This window comes from Calonectris borealis, chromosome Z (genome assembly GCF_964195595.1).
Source record: "Calonectris borealis chromosome Z, bCalBor7.hap1.2, whole genome shotgun sequence".
Lineage (NCBI taxonomy): Eukaryota > Metazoa > Chordata > Aves > Procellariiformes > Procellariidae > Calonectris > Calonectris borealis.
This window is the reverse complement of record NC_134352.1, coordinates 49,828,479-49,852,808: the sequence shown is the minus strand read 5'-3', so window position 1 is coordinate 49,852,808 and position 24,330 is coordinate 49,828,479. Positions and strand designations below refer to the sequence as shown.

The following is a 24,330-nucleotide window of genomic DNA, read 5'->3' as shown; positions in this document are numbered from 1 at the left end:
CTTCTTAATCTAGAATTTTCAATGTAGTAGCAAACCAAAATCCAGTTTAATTTTTCTTAAGACAGGCCATGATCAAGGTATTATCCACATCCGTAGATTGAGCTACCCTACTAGCTCATCTAGCATCTGAAAGATTACGGCAGACCTCAAAGACAGACCTATACTTCAGTATATTACTTGATTAGAACCAGAGGATCCTTCTCAATCCAGATCTCAGTGCTACATGTTTAGGTCTTTGATAGCACAGTCCTCTAACACAATAATCAAATCACACTTACTTCTCTCTGGAACACATTTCGCAAAGTCAAATATAAATACTGATTAAAAAAAAGGAATGATACATACAGAATGAGGAATGAGCCAACAATGTGCACTCGCAGCCCAGAAAGCCAACCGTATCCTGGGCTGCATCAAAAGAAGCGTGGCCAGCAGGTCGAGGGAGGTGATTCTGCCCCTCTACTCTGCTCTGGTGAGATCCCACCTGGAGTCCTGCGTCCAGATCTGGAGCCGTCAGCACAGGAAAGACATGGACCTGTCGGAGCGGGTCCAGAGGAGGGCCATGAAAATGATCAGGGGGATGGAACACCTCTCCTATGAAGAAAGGCTGAGAGATTTGGGGTTATTCAGCCTGGAGAAGAGAAGGTTTTGGGAAGACATTATTGCAGCCTTTCAGTACTTAAAGGAGGCTTATAAGAAAGATGGCGGCAAACTTTTTAGTAGGGCCTGTTGCGACAGGACAAAGGGTAATGGTTTTAAACTAAAAGAGGGTAGATTTAGACTGGATATAAGGAAGAAATTTTTTACAATGAGGGTGGTGAAACACTGGGACAGGTTGCCCAGAGAGGTGGTAGATGCCCCATCCCTGGAAGTGTTCAAGGCCAGGTTGGATGGGGTTTTGAGCAACCTGATCTAGTGGAAGGTGTCCCTGCCTATGGCAGGGGGGTTGGACTAGATGACCTTTAGTAGTCCCTTCCAATCCAAACTATTTTATGATTCTATTTTTTTCTCCTGATAATAATTTTACTCTTAACCTGCAAATATGGGAGAATGGACATTTTGCCAAAGGGCCTAAAGCTAATCATTGCTTTCAAGAAAAGTTGGATACATTCACAAGACTGACACTAACAAAACTGCTAATGAATCCTGGTATTTTCAGTTATCTCTTCCATGTGTAAAGCTCTACCCCGGTATGTTTTCCAGAATTAGCATGTTTACAGAGGAAGTATCACTTTGTATTACATTAAAACACAGACTTAAAGCCAGTAACACCCATTCAAAAGCAAGTTTGTGGCCAAAAAGCAGAAAGCTCTCCTCTTAAGAGATGCAATCCACCTACATAAGAAAAATGGGAAGCCTCCTTGCCATTTGTTTACTCCTATGACAAAAACAAGAACCATGTGGTTGAATAGGCAGAATGGGGGAAAAATACTTCCTGTTTTAAAGCGTTAAAAATGCTCTAAGATACCTTTATTTATCATCTTTCATATGCAACTTATAGCAGTGAATAACAGTGCAGCCTGCTAGCCAAGTAACTGCTACTCCAAGCTCCTTCCCCCCAGCCTTTTACATACCCACAGGAGCACAGCTGACAAATGCACTTCTTCAAGGATGGAACTACATGCAAAGACACAGGCGATACAGGAGACATGTTTGCTAATAAAAAGAGTTATGGTTCAGGTCCTTCCCAGCAGATGCTCTATAGCAGAACAAAGAAAAAAAACAACAAACAAACCAACCCCCCCTCCCCCCCGGCTTCAGCAGCAGTCTCTGGAGACAATTATGTCAGAAGATGATCTAGGAACCTCCAGAAGCAGGGGCAGAGCACACAACATTGGTACAGACTACACTACACATCCCAGCTGACCAGCTCCTTCCCTGGGGCAGCATGCCCAGGTTCCTCTGGGGGCATCCCAACCAAAGCTCTGCTGTCCTGCTTTCAAGCCTCTTCTGACCAGGGCAAGAAAACCTTGACAGTCACCAGGGGAACCTTTGTGAAGTCACCAGCACCAAGCTCTAGAAGCCAAGTCTGCATGGAACACGGCTGGGCTGGTTCCAGAGAACCGATAGCTAAGGTCAGACCTTTCAATTCTCTAGCTGTTTGACCATGATCAGATCAACATGTAAATGGGCTATTAAGAAGCACTTCCCTCTTAGCTGTTAACATGTTAGCAGCTACATTATAGCTTCCACAACCAGCCACATAAATCTCTTTTCATAAAGCTTGTCAAATTTTGCTTTATAAGGAAGATGTCAAATGCAAGTGGAGAGTCTTCTTATAACCTATTTGGAACTGTTTTGGAAGAAAGGAGGAGAAAGATATACCAGAACAGAAAAACAACTCTACTTAACAATGCTTCAAAATTCTGTAAACATATCAGGTTAGGGGTCAGTACTTTTACAACAAGTTTATCTGCTGGAACCTCAACTTTTGCATTCCCACCCCACCACAAGCAGTATTATCAGTTACTTATACCACAATGTCACAAATGTGTATCAACTATTTGAAGATAAAGTGGTATTAACACTATCACAAGTCATCAATTTTTGCAACTTTAATGTTAAAACATTTATTCAGTAATATGCCTAAAGAAATTGGCACTTCAGTGGAAGTTTATAAAAAGAGAGCAGCCTCTATCAACAGGTAGAACTGATGGCAATACTGACCAGAAGTCTCAATAAGAGAGAAGAATCCAATGAATGTAGAACATCAACTAAAATTTGGGTGCGTGGGTGGGGTTTTTTTGGGGGAAGAGGGGAATTAAGGGCAAGATAGAGACACCAACGATTTCACTATTTCTCATTTGAGACTTTGTTTTTCCATTTTCTAGGATTATGCTACCAACTACTCAACATCTGCTATTTTTAAAAATATGCTTAAAAAGGAATATATAGTTCTGTACATAAATGATGGGCTGTACATAGAATGCTACTATGGATGACACGAAATTGGAAAAACCAGAGCAGGCAACTGACATTCTTAAATAAGCAGACTGGAACACAACCTCCACAAAAAATAGAAAGGAGTGCAACTTCTCCATCCAGGCAGCGCTTGGAGAAGATGCTACACGCTCAAGTGTAGCATAATTGTGCTACTATGGTTATGCTTCTGCTTTACAAATTCTATGCTGATGACGGTTCCTTCGTGCCCAGCTTCTCATTCAACTCTCTTTATCTGGAAGAAAAAGTGTATTAGTTAGCACTCTATAATATTCAATTAATTGACAGAAATACTGCTCCAAAACTGTTTGGCGTATATTGAAAAAAGCATATATGAAATGGTACTTTTAATTTTGATAACTGTTCCAAGTAAGGTAAAATCATCTATTAGTACTACCACAACTTTAAGCAAAAGCTAAATTGCAGCAAGCAATTTGCACAAAGTATAAATCTCACAGTCCTTGAGACTAGTTTGTTGTGTTAAATTCCCAATACTCCACTAAATACCACCTGTTTTGGTGCAAGTCTTGTGTATATACTGGTTCATTTTTGTTAATGCATTTCAAAAATTGACCTCACATGTAACTAAACACTGCACTACTGGTTAAACAAAGTTGACACTTCCGTTGGAAATGGGGTGAGGGGACAGGCAGGCTGGAATGCAGGATATTTCATAATAAAAAGTATATTCATAAAGTATTGCAGACTATGAACACCTAACTGACATCACAAAAGTTCCAGTTACCTACAACACATTTCTAAATAGCCAAATTTATTCAGAGTAAACACGCTATTTCAAACTAACTTTGTGAATTCTCAAAATTTAACTTCAGATTACTCCATTGCTAATGCACCTTAAGGCTTTTTTTTTTTTAAATAGCTGCAGATTACCACAGAAAGTCAGATGAACACCCTTCCTCCTACTTGCAAGATGCTGATACAACTAAAGAAAGCATGTTTCCTTTGCTTTTATGTCTCATCTTCCATAAGGAATAAGCATACAAATAATCCATCTCCCTACATTTCCACAGCAGGGTTCAGCTATTCCGAGTAGATTGTTTATGGTAGCATACCCAGTGGCAGAATGGACAAAATCTTGTTGCAAAAGTACATGGACACTTACCCTTCAATTTATGTAATAAGTCTAATGGGATTTCATGTACCATTGACGCCATTTCCTCCAGATGTTGACAGGATACCAGCAAAGATGACAGGGAATATTTTCTTTCATCGCCAAGAGATATTGGTGATGTCATCTTGGTAAATTCTTCATCCAAACAGAAGAGTTCCAGAGGACTGCAAAATTCATCTCCTTCTCCTTTTTCTGGTGCAAGACTTAGGTTTGATCTACAACTTCCAGATTCATTATGTGTTTGATGCACCTCCTCTTCACTTCTAGATGCAGACTTTTTCAGCGCTTTAGATGTGTTGAACAGGGACTGTACATCTAGCTTTGATTTTTGAATATCCCCCTTATTTTTTGAACCACCTGTAACATATGTGCTGTCTATTACATCAAAATCAGACTCTGAGCTTTCAGATTTGTTGGGATCTATGTTATCAAGTTCTTCTGGAAGTGTCTCATCCAATATCCCCAAAAAGGCAGCTTCACGACTGATAGAACTTAACAATGAAGATACATTCCAGTGCAGCATCCCATCCGTTAAGGAATCCCGAAAGTGGTCTGAAGGTAGAACATCTGTTCTACTATCGTTTTCTGAACAAGTATCTGGAGTATTCATGCTCTTCTTTACATATTGAAAAGTCTGTTCTTCTGGACCTTCTACAGAACTTTTGTTCAAAACAATACGTTTTAATTCCTGTTCTTCAGTTCTCTCACTCTCTCGCGTTCCAGATGTTTCCAAAACTGGAGATTCAATGATATGACTTATCCTCACCTGCTCTTGAGGTCTAAATTCTGTAGAACTTAATTGGGACTCCCCTTCTGACAAGGGAGGATCAAAGTCAGGTACAGGAGATGCAGCGGTACAGCACACAAATCTAGAGTCTGCTGCCTTCTGCACTATAGGTCCAGCATCCATTGGGGCTTCTTCTATCATTATTTCAGCTGGGGCCACCTCTATGTCTGATGAACCCTCAATCTCAATAGCTTTTCTCCATGAGCTTCTAATTTCCGTAACTAAATGGAACAAATCAAGGTAAAATTTAGTACTTTCATATTCTCAATCAATCTGTTTTTCTTCTGTCTCTTCAGTAACATAAGCAATCCAAGAAGGAAGATGTATAGCTGCTTTATATTGTTTATGCTTAGTTTTCTTCCTCAACACAAAAGGGATTCTACACAGGAAAAATATCTATGTCAAATTCACAGTATTCACATCTTACAAGGCCTACACCTTATTAGGCCTACTATGTTGTGTTACAGAGTGAGCCATTAGGGTAACTTGCAGCTTCACTGAAATAATTACCTTTTTCTTCTTGTGTGAGGTATACAATGTCAATGAACTAATCACATTTCTAATCAATGAGTATTATAAAAAACAGAGTTTTAGACTTACGCAGATTTTCTGGAGTTCGGGGAATTTGTTTCCTTGTTAAAAACGGGTTAAAAGCCAGTGAGGTAATGAGATCTTCTAATGCCATTCCTTTTCCTTCACCACTCTGAGGTGACTCAGATACCACTGTTTTTGCAACCTGCAGGATGTTAAAGAAGGGCAAATCCTGAGAAAGCAAAATTATAACCTCTTTACTTCTGTCAGTTATGGCTCAAAATAAATCCCATTCTCCAAATGATCTGAAGAGTTCAGAATTTCCTGACTCTTCTTCTGTCACTTACTACTTAGGCTCACAATGACCACAGTGAGCCTAAGTAGTAAGTGTCCTAGAAAACACAAAATGAAGATAGGAGACCGAAATCAGAATTCCATTCTAAGTTCCCTCATTATCTATGAATCCATCTTTAAAATAAGAAAATGTGCTCAGATAAAATATATTTAAGACACTAGTCAAGAACCGCATAAGGATGAAGACTAAAGCTATATTTACATAAGTAAAACATTTTAGCAGATGAAAAATAACTGTACCATTTCATTGAAAGATGCAACTTACTTTCCAAATCAAGCTGTGGCACATTTTACAGTAACTCTTGTGAAGGAATCTTAAATAAAATTCCTAACAGAGGAAATACTTAAATTCCTACTTAAAATTCCCAAGCCCCTATTAAATATTTAACCTGCATAACTTCAGAAACAAAAAGGACTGTTGAATTCTTAATATATGCAGTAGTTCATACAGTATGAGGTGATAAAAATCATACCATGATTCTCCTGAAAGTGCTATTCACTTCACCATGATTTGTAAGTATGATAACTGCACAAGCTCCATGCTTTCAGGGTGTATTCAATTGGGCAGTCACCCCTAAAACTTAGTGACACTGATTACTATCTAGCAGAAAAAAGTAACTTTTGACGTACGTGGATTACAAGAGGCATTTTATGATATAATTAGTAATTTGTTCTCTGAACTTAATGACCATTTATTTAAATACAAACAAACAAAAAATCTAAAAATAACTTTTCCTAACCTCTTCTGCCAGTTCATCTCTGGCTTTCTTAAGAGAGTCTTCTTTTTTGACAGGAGACTCTCTCTGCATAACATCATCACCTGCATCCTCCCACATTTTTGAAATGGTGGACTCATCCTTTCCATTTTTTAAGATCTTTGGAGGCACAGGCTTTTTTTCCCCCTTGCAAGTTTCAATATGCAAGTCCTAGAGGAATATATAGGAATTATTAGAAGTTTTAAACTCAGGTGTCAGAAAATTAGCATGAAGAAACTACTGTACAAATTCTGAACAGCAATGGCCTTAGTGCTTAGTCAATAAAAATATTTCAGTCTTAAATTCTAACTAAACGCAAAATATTTTTACAATCGTATTTAAAGTCGGACTTAAGTGGCTAGGATAGGGTGTTGCATAGAACATAGAACATCCATAAAACATAGAACATCCGTACCTTGAACACACTACAGTGAACAATTGTGCAATGAACAACTGCACATCCAACTTGCTTTTAGGCCATGTTATAACCCTTAAGTTCACACACAACTTAAAGAAACATCAAAGTCTAACCACTGCTCACACCAAGACAACTGTTTCAGCAAGCAGGGTATCAGTGACACACTGTATGTTGTACTGGAAGTCAGGTGCAAGTGCACCTACTTCCTACTGTCCTTTCCTAAAGCTTAATGAAGTCCCTGGCAGTTAGCTTTTACAGTTTTACAGGACTGATTCAGATGTGTAAAAATACTACTTAAAAAAAAAAACAAAACCAAAAAACCACAACCCTCCCCGCCAAATACTACCTCTAGACTTCAATCAATGTAAAAAGCAAATATCGTAAGTTTAACTTCTTTGACAGGTAGGAAATTACTGAAGAATAACCTTTTCAATTAACACATCTCTGTTTTCAGATGCTTTTGACAACTCCAAAGGCACTGAAGAGATCCTTGAGGGGGGGTGGGGGAGGGGAGGAAGGTGGGAAAAAAAAAAAAAGAAGAAAAAAAAGATATTTTAGAGACAAATTTAACAAGTGGCATGCAAGTCTTAGTAGAAGGCCATTACGTATTGTGTGCCCCGTATCTGTCCGTTACGATTTCCCTCAATTCGTCCCGGTCATCAGAAGGCAATTTTACTATAGGGAGAACATGTGACAATTAGAGCAGATTTAGCCCTAGCTGTGTATCAGCCTCCCAAAATTAATAAATTACAAAACTTCTCCCTTGATTACAAACAGAAAAAGAAGGGATTTTGTGATACATTTTGTACACAAGTCTTCTGTATTCTGCAATCAAAGATAACTGGAAAGTCTTCTGCAGACTTGGTAATGTTCTTTTTCCCTTGATATTCTTCCTCTGGCATCCACAGATCTGTTCTTATATGAACTTACTGATATTTCACAATCACCTGGCTACCAAAAACTTGAGTCTTATCACTTCTGATGAGCGTAATGCTAATTGCATAGGTCTCTAAAACATAAGGTACAGCCCTCACTTGTTAGGAAGAATGCACCTTAAAACATTAATATTTGCTATTATCTGTATTTAGAATCAGAAGCAGACAAAAATCCATGCTGTATGAAGTCACTGAGAGAAATCCAGGCTTCAACTGTTAACTACTTGCACAACCTTTGAGATGATATGCAACTACATCTACTGATGTCTAAGTATAGGACAGCCTTCCCTGGCTAACTGCCTTTCAACTAACTCTCCTAGTAGGCAACTTTCAAGTATATGCAGGAGTCATATTATGAAATATAGTGTTATTCAAAAGGTCATGAAATCTTCCTGGACTAAGTAAATGGCAAACAGGCCAACACTTTTTAGAATACCATTGTTTTGTGTTCTATCCTTTGCTGGAACTGTAGTAAGAGACACTACAGAACAAAGTGATTTTAGAAAATTCATGAGAAAAGCCTTGTTGAGAAGGTTTAGCACAGTAATTCTGCTTGGGAGTCAGGGTTTTTTGTTTGGTTCGGTTTCAGTTGGTTTTTTTTAAACACAAAAGAAGGGCTCCTGTGAATGTCTGTTCTTTTATTCTCAGGCTATACCGAACATACATGCCTACCTCAATGCAGCCTAAGAAACAGAATTCTGTTTTCTCCACCCGCCTCTTAAAACTTGAAAGAATGTAGTTAAAAACCGATATAAAAACCTTGCAACTTAGCTGCTGCACATCCTATTCAGCAGCAACCAGTTGATCAATTAGTCACCAGCTGGAGAAAGCAGCAGTTACTTTACGACTACCTTGCTAAATCAGGTGGATGTGACATCTATAAGGAGTGGGCTACTGAAATATTCCACTAAGGATCAAGAGAGGCAACTCCAACAAGTAAACTTATATTTTTTCCACTGCTTTTTTATCAATTTCTCATTAACATTATACCATCTTGGTGGTGGTGTTGACTTATCCATCATAGTTTCCGATGCCCCACCATCTTTCTCATAATGTACTTCATGAACAGAGTCACAAACTTCTAGAAAAGAAAGTGAAGAGTTTTATTATTGCTTCTATTTTTTTTTTGCTCAGGCTTCCCAGATGACACAAGTGACTCAGACCACTCCTGTAGACTATTCACAGGATGGACTTTATGAACACTTCAAGAAAAATAAATTAATACATAAGCAGGACAGTGAAATCAATCCTTTTGCTCAGGTACCAGGCATCTTGCAGCCACAGATGCCACTAGCAGCCAGCACCTCTTTGTGTTGTTCCTGAAGGCATGTTTGAGAGGCATGATTCTATCTGCTGCCCTTCACATATCAATCATACATTCCACCTTCCTCCAAGCTACAATCCCAGCCACATGCCATCATTATCCCCTCCTCTCCACATACACGTCGTGTGACACATCAATTCCACAAAGCAAAATTCCACCCATGTTTTCCCCACTATCTTCACCTGCATTTATCAGTAAGTACCTCTGTGGACATAGTCATCCCTCTGATCAACACTGCCTCAGTCCAAGCAAGGCAAAGCACACTATAAGGAAATGTTTTGCACATTATCAGAGGTACACGTACCTCATCTCAGGACAGGACTCTCTAGAACAATAAATATCTATTTTGGCACATTATTTGGATAAACAGCCAAAGTTTAACCTCAATAGTTCCCTACTAACCCTAAATTTCAGCTCCTGCAAACATAAATGGCATTTCCTTTTGTATTCACCTCAACAACACTTCCAAAATCCAAGCTCAATTGAAGAAGTTAGGTGAGGTTAACATTTTTATTAAAGCCTACCATGTTAACAGGCAGAAAGTTAGTTTTCTTAGTGGCTGGATTCTCAGATCAAGCATCTTAACCACAGAGTAGAGAGCATGCCACAGACACCAGTTTGTCTCAAGCTTTCTGATATTGCCAGAAGCTCACAGCATTATTGCACAGTGCTTAAATCTTTGAAATTTTTAAGGCAAGTGACCTTCCATTTGCAATTCTGTAGCCTTTGCAGCTTCTAGCCTTATACCTACATACCCTCAGACTGCTGGAACAGTGCTATCACCTTTGTAACCAAAAGGATGTTCTCCCAACTGCTTTGCAACTTTAAATTCCAACACACATCGGCTATGTCATTTTTCCTAAAAGGACTGCAAATTACATGATTCAAGCTGTCTTCACCCTCTTTTTCCACCCTTGCTTTGTAGCTTCTAATTTATAACTCTATAATAGGGACAGTCAACACTTGGTCAATAAGCACTATCCAGTAAAATACAATCAAGCTCATCAGCCGACTAGCACGTGCAACATCCACATCTGATCAAAGTGAGCTCTGATCAGCCCTGTAACCTAATGACTGAAAGCAACCAACACAGAGATCAAGTAAGGTCCTGATCAAATGTCACAGTTACTGTAAAATAAGTATTTCAGAATGCACCAGGGAAAGATGCTTACCTGGGAGGACACCTTCAATTTATTTTCCCAGCTGGCCAATGGGAAAAGTTTTATCTTCTTTATCTCTTTCTTATTACTCCTCCAACCTGAAGCAACTTTTACTGTTAGAGTGAATGTGTTCTCTAGAACCCATGAATGCACCTTTGTACATGGAAATCTCTCTCAACATCCTTTGTGCAAGAACAAAATACCAAACAGCTCCAGCACTGGTTTTTTGCCAGATCAAAAGCTTCAAAGAACCTTTGAGATATGACAAGGTTGAAAAACGCTAGGCAATTGTGGCAGGCAGTCATTCACAACCAGATTATCAAAGACTATCAAAGATAAGAACGCAAGAAGGGAGTCTTTTCGACTCCAAGTAACTTTTAACAGTTGTGGCAGGGGAGGAGAAGGAAAAGCAGCTTCTCCTGTTCACCCACCTGAAACTGATACTAGATGTTGACAAAAGATGCTATCCTCATCATCATCTTCTGCAAAATTAAAAGAATGGGGGGGCGAAGCTCTTAAATCAAGTTCCTTTCAAAAGAAAAAAAAAGTTACACAAGCTGAAAAAAAAAATGCATACCAACAGCAATTAACAGACAGTTATTTACAACACCTTTTCTGCAAACCAGCTGTCAGACTCAACATGAAACTTTTCCTCTCTCTGTTGGGTAGCTAAGCAAGAGTATAACTCAGATCCCTGTATCAATGTGTCAGAATGGAAATTATTTTTCATTCATCAAGCAGATCACTTTGAAAGGGAAAAACAGAACTCAGATGTTCAGACTGATAGCACAAGAAAGCCCAATTCAGTTTCCACTGGGGGATGGACATGGACACAACCAAAACCAATCCGTTCGCTCTTACGTTGATCTACTGTCTTGACAAGAATGGTTCCATCCCCATCTCAAAAGACAACACCAGCTGTAATTAAGTCAAATGTATCTTCTTTAAGAAAGACTACTTCATAAAGCAATTTCTGCTATACTGTGCTATCTGATTCCCTAACCTTACATATAAAGCTGAAGTGTTGCAATACAACATACCAGCTTAGATGTACATCCTCTCTCACCTTCACCCTTTCTCTTCCCCAGCATCAGATAAATTGAACACTACTTACTGGATGCTGATCTAAGATCAAATTAAAAGGACACAGTCTAAGAAAGCTTTTCCACTTCGCTTTCCAGTCTTCCTGTTTTCTGGATATAGACGCACTCGTTGACACACAATGCTGTCGCTCTGTTTTTAGCCTGTAATATGAGCATGGAAAATGAACATAACACATCTGTTGGTGGAGATAACAATTCTAATTAAAGATGGAGAGTATTATGTGTTCCCCTTATCCTGCACAATCTTTAATATATATCAACTTATTCATGCATTTGTGTATGCACTACGAACTAACTGAAATTCACAACCTAAAAAGCAGCTGCTAGGTAGTCTTCATGATTCTTACAATAGAATTTGAAGAACTATACTAAAATACATACACACAATGAGATATGCACTTAAACTTTCCCTAAGCCAGTTTCAGATAAAGTTTTAAAATCCCAGAACTGATTAACATAAAAGAAAAAAAAATTAAAATCAGATCAGCTAATAAACAAGGTCCCCAGAACAAAGCCTAAAATATTAATGAAGCAAGGGCAAAAGCTGAAGTTACCCAGAGAAGAATCTTGGTTAAAAGTTATATAGATAATCAAGACAAATGTGAATTTCCCAGAGGCAAAGGAAAAGGAAAAAGATTGAACCAACGTGTTCTCATTATAAGTGATATTATTTTAGAAAAGACTCCAAGGTAGGAAAACATGATCCTTAGACTAAAGAATAAGGAACCAGAGAAAATTTCCAGACCATTACCTCTTTGCTTTCAAATCCAGTAGTACTTTATCACGGTGCGTAATCTTATCCTCAAAGACATGAAATTGTTGTTTTAATTCACATTGACAACGTTCATCTCTCAATGTCCTCAGGGCTTCATTTAATAACTGAATAACCGTTAAGAAATTCAGTTTTTCAGCTTCATATACATTTCCTGTACAAACCTTGAAGTATAGCAAGCAAGAAAAAAAAACAAATTAGTGAACAGCATTAGTATCAAAAAGTTACGTCTTCTGTAGTCAGAGCAGGGATACAAAGTTCCACTTTGTATTTTGATAGAGTTCCCAATTGTTTCATTTTTCAAAAAACGCACTCTGGATTTAAGCCTCAGGTTTCCTTTCTAGAATCAGCTGCTTGAAAGCAGTCAATAAAGCAACACAAACTAAGAAAACTTCAGCTAATGAGGTATTCTGCTTAACCACTACCCCAAAAGATGTGGCAGGCCTAAACAGCACTGTATACTACATACTGGAAACAAAAGCCCATTAGTTAAACAATACTGCAATAAAAGCAATAGTTAAACTGGTCAACTTAGTTTTAATGTCTAAACAACAAAAAAACCCAAGTACTAATCAGGCAGACTTACCAATGCAGTTATTGACCTTAAAAAGTTAATGGTTGAAACATAACCAATACGAAACAGTAGCATAATCATAACAAACTTTTACAAACAAATTAGACATATTTTCTCCATCTTTGAGGAATCGTCTCTTATAATCTGTGAAGTAGTTTGGTTTTTTTTTTAAAGGTATCTAATTACACCCTGGCGACTAAAAAAAATACAGTTCAGCAAGAAGGACAAAAATTACTTACCTGGTGTATGCCACTTTCAACTCTGTGAGCCAACAGCGATGGAACACTGAAAACAACATTAGTTCCATCTAAAACGCACTGACCAACACAATCTTCAAGTTCATGAAGTACAGAATCCACAACTTCCTTTTCCTTTTTCAGAGATGTAAGCATTTCCATTATAAGTGTCCACATACTGCGGACCTTAATAGGCAAAAAGGACAAAAATGCTACGTTAAAATGTTTGCCACCTATAATGATAGAGTATCGAAAGAGCATAAAGGCAGATGAAGGGGCTAGCGTAACCACAGGTAGACAAGTGGAAATAACAGTATCTGAGAGTAAACGTTGCAGAAATGTAAGAAGAAATACAGTACATTGCTACAGCAGAAAAAAAATGCTCACCTTTTGAATTCTCTCAGTTTTGTCATTTTTGTTTTGGTCATTTTGTTTCATCCTATATGCACATGCAAAACAAAAGTTCAAGTGGACTACAATGAAATTATAGTTCATATTTCATAAAATTGAGTAAGAAATTGATTTTATATATGCTAACTTAGTTACAAGGAAAAACACTTACTTGCAAGACTGTATCTGCAGGACTGCATATTCAGACTTTATCTGTTTTATTTCTTTAATTAAAAGCCTAGGAAAAAAGCTTACAGTTACCACATATTTTTTAAAAAAATCTAACTTTCTACTATGCTATCCTCAGAATTCCTTACAATCACTAACCAATCATGTTCATTCTTTCCAAATCTGCATACCGAGGCAGTTTTGGAACAATGCAAAAAACACCTTACCCCTGACTTCCTCACCGTGACTTTACGCAGGAAGACAGCCAGGAAAGCAACTAAGATATTTGTAAATTAGGCAATTAAGCTCACACTTATTTTATTGCAATGGAACAGCTTTTATTAGACCCAAGAACAATAATGAAGTTACTAGAAATGTACTTTAATCAATATAAACCTCCAAATATTCAGCAATTGTATGGTACCCAAATCCCTCAGCTTCAAAAAACTAGAGAACAGAATACCGGAGTACAAGCAGCTGGACCATCAAAGTTCTTTTGCCAAAGCCAAAGTGCTTTTATTAAATTTTTAAACATGTAAAAACAGTGGCCTGATTTTCAGAAACACTGGGTGCCTGAATCATGCTGAATTTTAAAGGATCTTCAGAGTTCTGATGCCTTGTTGAGAATAAAAAATCTATAGAGAATTACATTTTTGATGGGTACCACTCACAAGGTAAGCAAGAGCACTAACACCTCCCAAGCAGGGTCAGAGGAGATGCAGAACTATAGAAATCAGAGAAGTTTAGGAGACTTTGACCTCTGGGAATTATATCATTGAGCCTTCCATTGAAAGCAGAGCCTGCAATTATGTTACTCATGGTCCTGTCAAGCCAAGCCTTGAACGTTTCCAGTAAGGGAAATTCCACCACTTTTCTAGGCAACCTATTCCAGTGTTTAACTGTTCTCACATGAGATTTTTTAAACTTTTTTTTTTTCATCCAGATCGAGTTTTCCCTTAAGCACCCTGGGCCTGTTGCCTCTTGTCCTGTCACCATACATCCTTGTGGAGAGAGTACCAACATCTTCTCTACAACTACTTTTTAGATATTGGAAGACTCTGATTAAACCCCCTGAGTTTTTTCTTCCTCAGGCTAAACAAACCCAATTTCTACAGTTTTTACTCATATGTGTCAAGTTCTCCAACCCTCTAATCATTGTAGTCCTCTGATAGAATCTCTCCTATCTTTCAATCTCTCTCCTCAACTGGAGGGGACCAAAACTGGTATTTCCAGTATTCCAGGTGTGGCCTTAGAATCGCCAGGCAGAGTGAAATGCATCTCTTGATCTGCTGGCTGTGCTCCTTTTCATGCAGCCTAGGAGGCTGTTGGTCTCCTTGGCTACCAGGGCACACTGCTGACTTGTGCTCAACTTGTGGCCCAGCACTACTCTCACCTCTGGTTCTTCTTAGCAGAGCTGCTCCCCAGCTGATCACCTGCAAGCCTGTGCTGCTGTTGGGGATTATTCCATCCCAGGTGCAGGACTTCACACTGATTTTTGTTAAACCCCACACAATTCTTGTTGGTCAAGTCTCCAAACCCAGCAAGGTCTCTCTGTGTAATGGCTCTTCATTCCAGTGTATCTACCTTTCCTCACATTTTGGCATCATCTGCAAGTTTGGTGGGTTTGCATTCAATCCTGTCATCCATATCCCTTATGAAGACAAGGAATAGTGTAAGACCCAGTATCAGCCCCAGAGGAACTCCACTCAGGATCATGATCAGTTAGACTTTGAGGCACTACCACCCTTTGGGTTCACCCCTTTAGCTAGCCTTCTATCTTTCCAAAGATGACGGAGCAGTTCTGAAATGATGCCAGGTAAGTATCCCTGCACCTTTGCATGCATTCCATCAGGCAGCAAAGGTTTGTGTATGTCCAGTTTGTATACATGAACCTTTGCTTTACCCTCTTCTACTATCAGTGGTTTGTTGCTTCTTTCATCCTTGCTTCTTGGCACAGAGACTGGGTTACTCACCATGACAAGCAAGGCAAAGAAGGCATTAGGTATTTCAGCCTGTGACACTTGTAACTTAACATACCATTTCATTCCGAAGCAGACCTAAATCCTCCATGTACTTCCACTTCCTAACAACACACCTATGGAAGCCTTTTTTCAGGCTCTTACTAGGCTCTTGGAACTTTAGCTGAACTTTGGCCTTCATAACGACATCACTGCACACCTGAGAAATATTTCTGTATTTATGTCAGGGAGTCAGTCCCCTTTTCCATATTCCACATGCTGCTTCTTTGGTTTCTGAGCTCTATCACTAGCTCACTGTTTTAACCAAGTTGGTTTCTTGTTATGCCTGCTTCTTTTACCACTTAAGTGGATGGACCACGCTTGAGCTTCAGCGAGGATCTCTGAAAATAACCTAGCACTCCTGAGCCCTTCCGCTTTCCACCGGATACCTCCTAGCAGTTCCCTGGGCAAGTGGAAATCCACTCCTTTAAGTCCAGTGTCATTATTCTTCCACTTGTCTTCCTCACGCTCCTTAGGATCTTAAGTTCTACAGTCTTGGCTGCAGTGACCATACGGCTCCTGTCGGCAGTTACGGCAGTCCAGAAAAGTCTCTCTTACCTGTAAGCAGTGACTTCAAACCTACTCAGCACACCCAGTGATTGCACTACAAAGTCATCCTCAATGCACTCCAGTTTCCCAGATTGCTAATGCACCACTGTACTGCTTTCCCAGCAAATACCAGGGTAAGCTGAAGTCCTCTATAAGAATCAAGGCCTGCAAGTCTGAGGTGTGTTTGATTCATCTGAAGGAGATTTCATATACCTTCCCTGGTATAGAGGAAGAGGTGTATAGTAGACACCCATCATGAGGTCTCTCTTGATGCTGAGCCCTCTGATCTTGATCCAAAGGCATGAAACAGACCGGTCCTCTTGTACGGAGCTACACTACATGCACTGAAACTGCTCTACAGTGCAACTCCTCCTCCTTTTCTGCCACTTACTGAACAGCTTGCAACTGTCCATGACAGTACTCCAGTCATGTAAACTATCCCACCCAAATTCTGTAAATTCCAATGATACATAACTCTTTGCCTGCACAGAAAGTTCCAGTTATTCTTGCTTCTCAAACTGGGAACGTTTTCCATACACAAGAATAGAAGAATAGCATAACTTTGGTGAAGTAATTAAGGATCATGTAAATAAAATGTGTTCCACAGTGACTAAGCAAAGACCCAATGTTTCATCCTGAGACAGTTATGTTCTAAGATGTGACCCTTCAAATGTTAAGAAATCATAGTGCTATACATGCAGAATTCCCTGATCATTTTTAATGCCTGAGTGACCCTATCTTCCAAAATATAGTGTCTCCTATAATAACCGAATAACTGATTTCTTTAGACTACTATGCTTCACAAAAGACCCTACAAACAGTAGAACTATCAATTAAAGGAGGTAAAGTGGGAAAAAATGGGGAGAAGCTCAACAGAACTCATGATGGAAAGCAGATGCAGCCTCCTCAAATCCTTTTAAAAACACACAAAAGTCAGCTTTTATGAAAAGACTTCATTTCTTACATGCATTACTTACTGTGCTTTTTTCTCATATTCTTGAATAACAAAATCTTCCTTTTGAAAAATTTGCAGAAGTTTATTGTATGCGACTCTACATCTTGCATTTGCCATGTACATATCCTTAGGTCTCAACATTACAGCTTCAGCAAAAGGTATATCAGTGCCTAAATGAAAGTTAATGTTTGGATTACATCATTCACTTTTAGCAAATAAACAACTTCCTAATCTACCTAGTTTTAATTGAAAGAGTCACAAATCAAGACGCCCATTTTACCTGGCCTTAAACAGAGTATGCAGTGTACTGTCTTTTTTGCCAGTTCTTTCCATTGTACACATTTTTATTACATCACTCACTCTCTCTCCCTATTCTTTAGGTCACCAAAACAATACAAGATGCCTACAATAGACAGTTCTGATCCTTCAGAATTCCTCAAGTTGTGAGAAAGAATATAGTATAGTGGTCTGGCACTTCTGGACCAAAACATTGCTTGTGTGGGTAATCGTATACAGCATTACACAGATGAACCTTGCAGCAAGACCCATAAAGCAATAGAAAGCAAAACAATCTGCACTGTTCTATCTGCAGTAGCTCTATGCAAGTGCACAGAACCCTGTGAAAGATTTTGAACTGGGTGGCCAACTCAGAACTACTTAAAGCTCTTGGCATATATCAAAGACTTGACAGATTCACTGTCAAACATGACAAATGAAGCATTTTTATTGTTCCATTATGCTTACCTACAGAGTTCGTTTCCACGTCCTTAACCACTACATGTCTTGCAAACCGATACAATAGTTGAATAAATTTAGGACCAGCAGGAGAAATAAATGAAGAAGGTGTAACTTGTGGAAAACAGCTTTTGTCTTCATTCTAGAAAAGTTAAATTTGTTTTAAACACAAAACTAATCTAAGAAATAAACAACAGCCATCAAACATTTGGCTGAGTACCAAAACACTGCAGCCTACTTGCTAGCCAGCCTGATGCAAAGCTGAACTACTTTGCCACCACAGTTGACACCTACTCTAGTCAGCAAAAAAGACTAAAACTCTTTGAATGTTCAACCCCCATCCTTAGTTCTATAGGCTAAAGACAGTTTCAATGCAAAGACTGAAATCAGTGTTGGGTAAACGTTAGAAATCTCTGCCCTCCTCACTCCTAACTGGTAATCCCTACCTTTGAAAAAACATTCAAGTTTTCTTTCATATTTGCTACTGAAGTCATTAATCAGTGTACTTTGTTATGTTTTTATCTTACTCAAAGATATTGCATTGTTGGCTTTTACATTGTTGTCCATTACTACTAAGAAAATAAAAGTGTTCCAATACATAAAGACCTGATTTCTAGAACTATCATTAAAAGAAAGGCAGCATGAGAAGATAACATAATAACCAATGATACTTGAAGCAATCAATTTTGGTTTGTCTCTTTTCCTTTAGAAAGCTCACCTTAAACTTTAGTCCCTTTCCCCATATAAAAGGGAAGACTAATGTTAAAAAAGTTTTTCACATATCTGAAACCATTTTCACAGTAATAAGCACCTTCTCAGGCAACTTAAGCAAACACCTCTCAAGTTGAAGAAAATTATTCTCACCCAGAGCTGAGGCACCCTCTAGAATTCTGTTTAATCAAATACCATTATTCAGAAGCAGCCTGAACAGAAGTTTTAAGACCCAAGATTAAGTCTCTGTCATTTAAATTCCACCATGCCACAATTTTTTCCTCAAACAAGTCTAAGATAAACTATGTGAAATAAGACAAAAGGTAAAACTGAATTATTTGGTAAAAGAATCCTATTTAAAACTCTTATTTAAAAGCACTACATATTCTCTCAAAAAAAGAATGAAGTCACAGAAACCAGTAGAGCACCGATTTCCACTCTTCGTAATACTCACTGCTATTTCTTTTAGCCATATACAGCACTCCTTCCTAAATTCAGGATCTGTGAAGTTTCCTACTGGAACTGAACAGTCTCTTTCCATTTAAAAAGGATAAGGAAAAAGAAGGAAAAAAAAGAAAAAGCAATTTCAAAACATGTTCAAATATTCAGTTACCTAATTAACCATTATAAGAACACGACTATGACACAGATTTCTTACTGATGCCTCCTGGAGGAGCCAGAAAATGAGGGGATATAGCCTAGACCAAGAATAGCTAAAAGTTTGTTAAATGACAAAGTTTTCTTGCCATAATAAGTTAATTACAGGCTATTTCAGAGGCAGATTTGTCTGCAGCTCTTTTTAACTCAGGAGAAGGCAAGAGGAAAAAAAAGGGGTCAGAATGCTGACAATTTTCATATCACTGGTCTTCCTCCAGCCATTTCTCTAATGTGTAAGCTAAAATAGCTCAGCTATACGAGGAAAAACATCAAGGAAGATGGCGTTCTTGCCATGTTGAAGGTCCTGGCAGCAATCTGTAACTCGAAAATGTTACTCGCTGTTTTGTCAGGGAAATGCATGGGAAAGGTAGCTATGAAATTTTTTACCAAACTTGCCAAGTTATAGATACTATCAGAAACAAGTTTAATTAAGGCAAGTTTTCTGATACATTACAGAGTTGTGATCCAGACGAAACAAATTCTCTGGCTGTATATTCTTTTTCCACAGCATTCCCGAAGAGACCACTTTTCTTCCCCCCTCAGCAACTGCATAAACCACATTCTTGATTATGTGCACAGCAGTAACCTCAAAAGCCAAATACTTACTTGAAAGTTTTTGCTGCACGGGACTTATCCAGCTTACCAAACAAGAAGAGGGCAATGACGTGAAACGCACTGTTGTTTGGGTTATCAAACATCTTCCTAATACACAAATAAACAGCTATGTCAGAAGTAATTAGGATGCCGAATTAACACAGCATTTTTACTGTCCGCTTAAGGTTACAAAATACTACTTCATATTAAAGTGTTACAAGTTATACATTGAATGTTTTATTTGCCACGTAGGTAAAAATATACATACTCCAGCCTACTTAACAAAGTTGAAATAATTTCGGTGAGAGCATTTTCTCTCTCGAAGTTTTCAAACCAAGAGGTAGGGAGCCAATGAGCTCACTTTCTCCACATGACTGTGATAGGGAGTAATATCATAAGTCTCAAATTGATGTAGTGGATATAGTTTGTTAAGATTTGTTGTTTAAAAGTTAGGTAACCATCAGGTGTTGTGTTTGTAGGTATGTAGATAAATTGTGTATCTTGGAAGCATTGTTAGACTCCAGTGAGCACTAACCGCGGAAATGGAACAACCTTATAAGGAAGAAAAGGAACAGCGAAGAGACATGAGATTCTTTGGTTCAAATGATGTAGATGGGTTAGGAATGCTTTATGAATAGACAGGCCAGACATTCAATAGATAAAAGAGCCTTGAAACTTTGTACTCTACATTAATTAGATGGATAAGCTAACCTCCTAGGGTTGACAGGGAAGGTACACTGGAATAAGCCAGCTTGCTATAAGTGAAAAACATGTAAACCAAGCCAAGGGACAAACGGAGCATGCCTGAAGACTGAGTTCAACCAGAGGGCACTGTGATGAAGACTACCGACGACCACCAGAGGACCCCGAAAGACCACCGAAGAGCACAAGAGCGCATGCGTCGGAGATATTTGCACATGTTAATTAATTCTGGGAAATAAAATGAATATTCAGACTATTTCTCGGAAATATAATGAATATGTACACTCTAACTGTATTTAACCCCTATGGTTACGTGATTTGGCACGCACACTAGGTGGAGCGATCCCCTGTGCGTCCAGCACTGCAATAAACATACCTGCTTTATAACTCTTCGTGAGTTGTAGGGTTTGTTTCCGCGCGGGAAACTGCGCGGGACATATCAACCGGAGAGCAAGAGTCATTACTATTCCTGGGTTTCATTTCTTCAGCCACGGGTAACAGATCACCACCGCAATTCGGCCATTGCCCCCATGTTACGCATCGCCAAGGGCAACAGCCACGGCGAGACCCCCCCCCTCCTTTTGAGGTGAAACCCAGGGCCCCGCTCGGGGGCTGGCGGCCGCAGGGGGGTCCCCCCTCCACCTCCTCCTCCTCCTCCTCCTTCCCCGTCTCTCCCTCGCACTTACGTTCCCAGTACGAAGCCGCTGTCGCCAGCCTCCGGGTCGAAGCCCAGGGCCAGCACGTACAGCCAGAGATGTTCGGCCTCCCACTGGACGTCCATAGCGCCAAGCGGCTCACAGAGCACCCGCCGACGAAACCAGGTGAGTGGAGAGGAGCAGCCGCCTAACGCCCGCCTGACGCCCGCCATGCCGCCTCCATCTTCCGCCGCCCGCCAAAATCTCCCGCGCGCGGCCCCGCCCACACCAGGCCCTAGCGCCGCGAGACCTCCCGCCGGCCCCCGTTGACCAGACACGACGGCGCGCGAGGCAAGCCGGGGCCTTGGCGCCGCACGCGCGCGCCCTGCGGCGCGCTGCCTCCCGGGAGGTGTAGTCCGGGCGGCGGTACGCCACCGGCGAGCCTCGCGCCTGCGCGCCGACGGCGGCCGGCGACCGCAGGGCAGCCGCCTCGGTGGAGGCTGCAGTGCCGAGGGGCCCGCGAAGAGGCCGGGCCGCGAGGGGGCGGGCAGCAGCGGCGGGGCCGGCCCGTCGGTCGAAAGCCGCCCCGAGGAGGCCCCGAGCAGCGTGAGCTGATGGTAGGGGGCGTCGGGCTTTGGGCAGCCGTTGGACTGGGCGACCTCCAGAGGGCCCTTCCAGTTTAAACCATGTTGTAATCGGGTTACAGAATTTAACACGAGAACCAAGAAAACTCGCACCGGCAGCAGGCTGTGCCGTTCAGACTTTTATTCCAAGGCATTTCAGCGACTAGACGTCGGTTTTCGCCACAAGCGCGCGTTACATGGCGGGGGAGCAGAGGCGCCGGCCTCACAGCGGTACCGGCTGCCGGCGGCCGCGCCCAAGGGGCGCCGTGCGGCATCCCCAGGCTTGCCGCAGTCACCCCGGCGACGTGGAGGAGATCTCTGCGGGAGGAGCGCTGCCTGATCCTCGGAAAAAAATGCAGCACGCCTGCCTCCCGTCCAGTTCCCGCTCACCCCAACTCCTACAGAAGTCACTGCGTGCAAGCAAATGCGGATTCGACATTCCTTAGCAAATATTTGACTGAGATTTTATTTAAACATAGAAGGATCATCCCTGTCACCAGAAGTATCCCTACCTTCAATTCTCTGCCTTTTTTTGCAATTTTCTTTTGTCCCACGTCTCTTTGTATCTCTTTGCCTTCTGTTTTTCCTTACTTTTTACAGTCTTTTCCCCTTTCTTTTTTAACTGTCGTCCTTAATCCTGGAAAACTTTACTTTTTAAGCATTTACCCTCTTCCAGTCTCGGGCCCCACCACTGATAGCATCAGGATGGTCAAAATTTTTGCACACAGAAGGCATGTAGAGAGAAAGGGAGTCCTTTTGTGCATAAAGCACTCTTGCCAAAGGGAAGCGCTAAGCTTCTAAGCTCTGTAGGTACAGAGCCTAACAAAAAGAACCTGAGAGAATCTGAGACGGACAAAGTCTCTTACCCCTTCCAGCAGCAAAGAGGTAGATGCAGAAGTGCTTCTCATGTAGACTGAAAGGGGAAATTTTGTGGGCAAATCCTCGTCAACAACTTTTGTTGGCAGCCCTTTATGCAAAGCACTGGAGTGTTCTCATGGCTGCTGCCAGCAGGAGGACAAATCATCAACAAAGGTTAGATCAGTTGGATACACTGGTTAGGCTATACCTGGCTTGTAGAATGGGAGCTTGACACCCATGCTAATAAATTAATGTAGCATGCATTCCTTAGGTGGAAAAAAAATAGAATTTTGGTACAGCTAAGTGAAACAGTAGTGATTAAAAAAAAAATCCCCAAAATCCCTAAGCTAGGCAGGTTCATCTTTAAAAAAAAAGAAATGTAAGTTAAACATGGCAAAAGTACATTGTATCAAAAAGACATTTTTATGCTTCTCTTTATTCAGCTCTTTGCCCTGTAGTGTAAGGGCCATTTGTGTGTGAAAAGTCTTGTTGATCATCTTCATCCAAATCCAGAATGTCTGGGATATCATCTGACTCTGAAGACAGGTCTGTAATAGTGAAATCTGGAACCTGCGTAGGAATAAAATTTCAATAAATTTAAAAGTAAAACTAAATAAATTTGTGCAGTACTCCTCACTGAAGTCAGGAGACAAAGATGCTCAGCATCTCTAGAAATCAGACCCAAAATACTGAATACGGAGTGAAATACGCTCAGTCACATACGAAACACATAGCATTAAGACAGACCAAATACTGTGCAAGATGTAGATCATCTACATGTGATGATGGGATTTTATAGTAGAGATGGAACAGAGCTGAACTTAGTGGAGTGTATTTAGTGAAACTGGTGACTGGAAAATTAAGAAAGGAAGTTTTTAAACTTAGTTTACCTTTCTTCTTTCCTTGGGAGCAGTGGACTGTACAAAGGAACCTGCCCTGAGGAGCTTGATACGGATTGCTCTGTACTGCTCTGCTGGCCTACCATATCAAACCTTTCCTGAGGAAACAAATATCTGCAACTGCAATCCCACTTTGGCCTCTGTTTTAACTGCATGTATAGTATTCTGTTCTGTTAAGCAGCACCAGGTTTCAGGAATTGCCAGAGACATTAGTGGATACATGGATGTTACACACTTCTAAAAATGTTGGCTAAGACACTTAGGAGCTTAAGTCCCAACCCTTAAGTCCCCTTAGTAGGACTTAGATTACTTAGGCTCTTCTGAAAAATGGGATATAATTAAGCAATTTACTCATAACCAAAAGTTTTTTGCCCCAAGTGAAAAATACTTATATCTATAGTTTGATTCATGGTTAGCTTTAATGTTGGTGATGTGACATACTTGGAGCCAGGCACGGTATCGGCACGTAACGATTGCTGCATGCTGACAGGACTTTGGTTCCGCATGTACAAAGAAGCAGCAACTTGAAGAGGCTTCTAGACATTTGTGTAACCTAAGCTCAGTGCTGACTGGAGAAGCAGTTTTAATCCATTCCCTAACCGCAAAACACCTTGCTTATAACTTACTTTTATGAAAGGTAGTATGCAAGGCAAATCTATGCTTTTCCTGCTATGAAGACAAGTCAGAAGAATAGAGAACACATCAAAGGATAAAGGGATTACTGTTTCAGCTATCAGGTTGTAGATAGCACTGAAGCACTGAACATGAATCACTCAGTTCCTTAGAAAGTAGGTAGCCATCGGGCACGAGGGACTTAC

At 40.3% G+C, this 24,330-nt stretch overlaps 2 protein-coding genes, 1 long non-coding RNA gene and 1 other non-coding gene across 6 annotated transcripts in view; 1 reads left to right on the top strand and 3 right to left on the bottom strand.

Annotated features, from left to right (window-relative positions):
* Positions 1-1,445: 1,445 nt before the first annotated feature.
* On the bottom strand, positions 1,446-21,508 carry HAUS6 (HAUS augmin like complex subunit 6). Of its 2 annotated transcripts, none has more exons than XM_075137180.1 (17): positions 21,184-21,508; positions 19,808-19,903; positions 18,999-19,077; positions 17,843-17,975; positions 17,121-17,268; positions 13,581-13,646; positions 13,406-13,457; positions 13,022-13,204; positions 12,188-12,372; positions 11,448-11,577; positions 10,765-10,861; positions 8,840-8,930; positions 7,340-7,403; positions 6,482-6,667; positions 5,457-5,619; positions 4,061-5,077; positions 1,446-3,172 (listed from the first exon to the last, which is right to left on the bottom strand). In XM_075137180.1, exons 1-17 carry the CDS (start codon positions 21,363-21,365, stop codon positions 3,159-3,161), a joined length of 2,886 nt encoding a protein of 961 aa, XP_074993281.1. In that variant the 5' UTR covers positions 21,366-21,508; the 3' UTR covers positions 1,446-3,158. The 2 variants fall into 2 exon arrangements, with proteins under 2 accessions (XP_074993281.1, XP_074993282.1); XM_075137181.1 differs by having other exon boundaries at positions 5,457-5,592.
* Positions 7,521-7,650, bottom strand: LOC142076105 (small Cajal body-specific RNA 8). Its single transcript, XR_012671110.1, has one exon.
* Positions 21,234-24,330, top strand: part of LOC142075623 (uncharacterized) — a 5,349-nt gene continuing 2,252 nt past the window's right edge. Inside the window, exon 1 of the long non-coding RNA XR_012670946.1 lies at positions 21,234-21,318. This is a non-coding gene — a long non-coding RNA (uncharacterized LOC142075623). The remainder of the gene's footprint in view (positions 21,319-24,330) is intronic.
* The window catches only part of PLIN2 (perilipin 2), a 13,301-nt gene continuing 12,000 nt past the window's right edge, over positions 23,030-24,330 (bottom strand). For both annotated transcript variants that reach the window (XM_075137182.1, XM_075137183.1), the window contains exon 9: positions 23,030-23,183. In XM_075137182.1, the coding sequence (XP_074993283.1) occupies positions 23,049-23,183 (135 nt within the window). In that variant the 3' untranslated portion in view covers positions 23,030-23,048. The remainder of the gene's footprint in view (positions 23,184-24,330) is intronic.